General features: G+C 30.9%; 1 protein-coding gene across 1 annotated transcript; it reads right to left on the minus strand.

Annotated features, from left to right (window-relative positions):
• Positions 1 to 536: 536 nt before the first annotated feature.
• Positions 537 to 1,947, minus strand: LOC145039791 (uncharacterized). The gene has a single exon (XM_078987800.1). It carries the CDS (start codon positions 1,721 to 1,723, stop codon positions 821 to 823), a length of 903 nt encoding a protein of 300 aa, XP_078843926.1. The 5' UTR covers positions 1,724 to 1,947; the 3' UTR covers positions 537 to 820.
• Positions 1,948 to 2,442: the final 495 nt, after the last annotated feature.

Below are 2,442 nucleotides of genomic sequence, written 5' to 3' on the forward strand. Positions count from 1 at the left end.
TACTAAATTTAATACGTACAATAAGTGAAATTAATTATATTAACTTTAATACATACAATAAGTATGAAGAGGAAAGAACAGGACAAAATCTCCTACTAGAGATAATTTTTTTGAAAGGTTTAGTACTACAAATTTGGATTCAAATGATATAAAATGTACAAACCTGATTAGAACTATTTTGTCTGGTGTCCAAATGATTATGTCCAAAAATGTAAATGTAACAAAAGAGGTATGAAAAGTTGGTTAAATCCTACCCAATGTTTTAGGTGTGGTATAATGAATTAATAGGGCAAATAAACAGATGAAAGAGATCATCATGAAGATAACATAGTAATAATCACATTAGATTTATACACTCAAAAATGAAGCTGGAGACTTTAGTTTTGAATTACTTCTTGTTCTATTAAAGACGATGGTTTCTTTTTAAAATTTAAGCACCATAACATGCATTAACAAATTAAGGTTAAAGGTTATTTATTTATTTGATGAACATTGGATAAACTAAGAACCACAAGAAGCACTCATAAAATGCATCCATAATCACAATCCAATTGATTAATTAACCAATCAATAACAACAATGTACTTACACAATTACAATATTACCCCAGCTCCACCATTATTTAATACAACTTATCTTCCACCACTAAGCTGCATCAAAATCCCCCAATGGTTTTCTGTTAAACCCCTCCAAAAAAAAAAAAAAAAAAAAAAAAACAAAAAGCAAACAAAAAACAAGCAAACAATTACTAAAGAAACGCACACCTATTTCAGATCTAAATCCTTAACTGTTTGATCACCTTGATGCTCATGAAATCCTCTTAATTTGAAAGGTTGAATGTTTTAGATTGCATCGAAGGTTCTTGATCCATTATACACTCCCTGCATATGTCTTTATACTCATTTTTGGGTTCAGTTTGACTCCAAAAGTTACCTGAATCACAACAATCAGGAAATAATGTCTTTAAGTCATCATCAAGCTTTTTAACAAGCAGTTTTTCTCTTGTTCTTTCTCTAGCTCTTGCTCTTGCTTCTGTCCTACATTGGTCTCTAGCAAGATCTTCCTGAAATCCAGATTTATTGCATCGACGTGTCGTTTTCTTCTTTTTGATGCTAACACACTTGGGTAGTACTGGTTTCTTTTCCGATCCGCCATTAATGGTTTCCAGAAATGTAAGTTTGGATTGATCAGTGACTGTTGAAGATGAGCAGCTCGTTTCTTCAACCAACTCGTTAATGGCTGTGAGGGATTTGGAAAACAGCCAATCAAGGGTCTGGCTTGGTTTGTCAAACCCTAGCAAGTCTTGAAGACAGAAGAACTTTCGTGAGATCTCAATGGATAATCTCACCCTTCGATCCCTTGGGCCTCGAGCTGTGTAGATCTTACTATGTCCATCTCTCTTCGAGGTCGCTAATCTCTTGTTGTACGGAGAAATTACTGAATCTAAAAGATCATGATCTTCAGAACACTGCAACCCTGATCCTTCAGAAAACTGCTGTTGCCTAACGAAATCTTGTTTGATTGTAGTAACATTCTCGATAACTGCGGGAGGAGTAGAACTGTTGTAGGGATGAAAAAGAAATTCGCCGGAGATAAATGGGTCGTCGTTCTTCCGGTGGTAGTTATACTGAACATCATCTTTTTCATGGTAAAAGAAAGAATTGGGATGAGAGAAGCCAACGGTGGATGAGGGAAGCTGTGGAAAAGGATTTGAGGAATGCATTATCGTTTAAAACAAAAGGTTATCAAAAAATATCAACAGAAAATTCTTTAATTTAAATAAAGGCAAAGGTTTGGGTATGGTTTAGCTGGAGTTTAGAGAGCCTCTTTCTTATTGGTTATTGGTTATGTGGCATTGAAGTGAGAATCTTATTTTTAGGGCACACTTAAGTAACACCGATGATTACCGTACTTTCTCCCCAAATTAACAATTTATTGGTACTAAGAATCTAAGATAAAGAACCTTGGTTGGAGAAGAGACCGCAGATACACTATTAAACATATATATATATATATATATATATATATATATATATATATATATATATATATATATATATATATATATATATATATATATATATATATATATATATATATATATATATATATATATATAGAATACCAATATAAAATTAAATATATTTATATTATAATTACTACAATACTATACATATTAAATTCTTAGTAGAATAGTAATATAAAGTAGTGTTCTCACGTTTTTACGATTAAATATGAATCACAACTATTGTGTGAATGTGTAACTGAGTTATAGCTTTTAAATTAAAAAAAATAAAAGGATATTATATTAAGATACATGTTACTAATATGGACTAGCAATTACTCTATAATTACATTTAATTAATTATAAAGGCAAATAATAAATTTTATGAAGAGAGAGAAATGAAAACTAATTATATATTAAGCAACTAATTATGTCAA

The sequence above is a fragment of the Lactuca saligna genome, chromosome 4, assembly GCF_052625555.1.
Source record: "Lactuca saligna cultivar CGN05327 chromosome 4, ASM5262555v1, whole genome shotgun sequence".
NCBI classification, from domain to species: domain Eukaryota; kingdom Viridiplantae; phylum Streptophyta; class Magnoliopsida; order Asterales; family Asteraceae; genus Lactuca; species Lactuca saligna.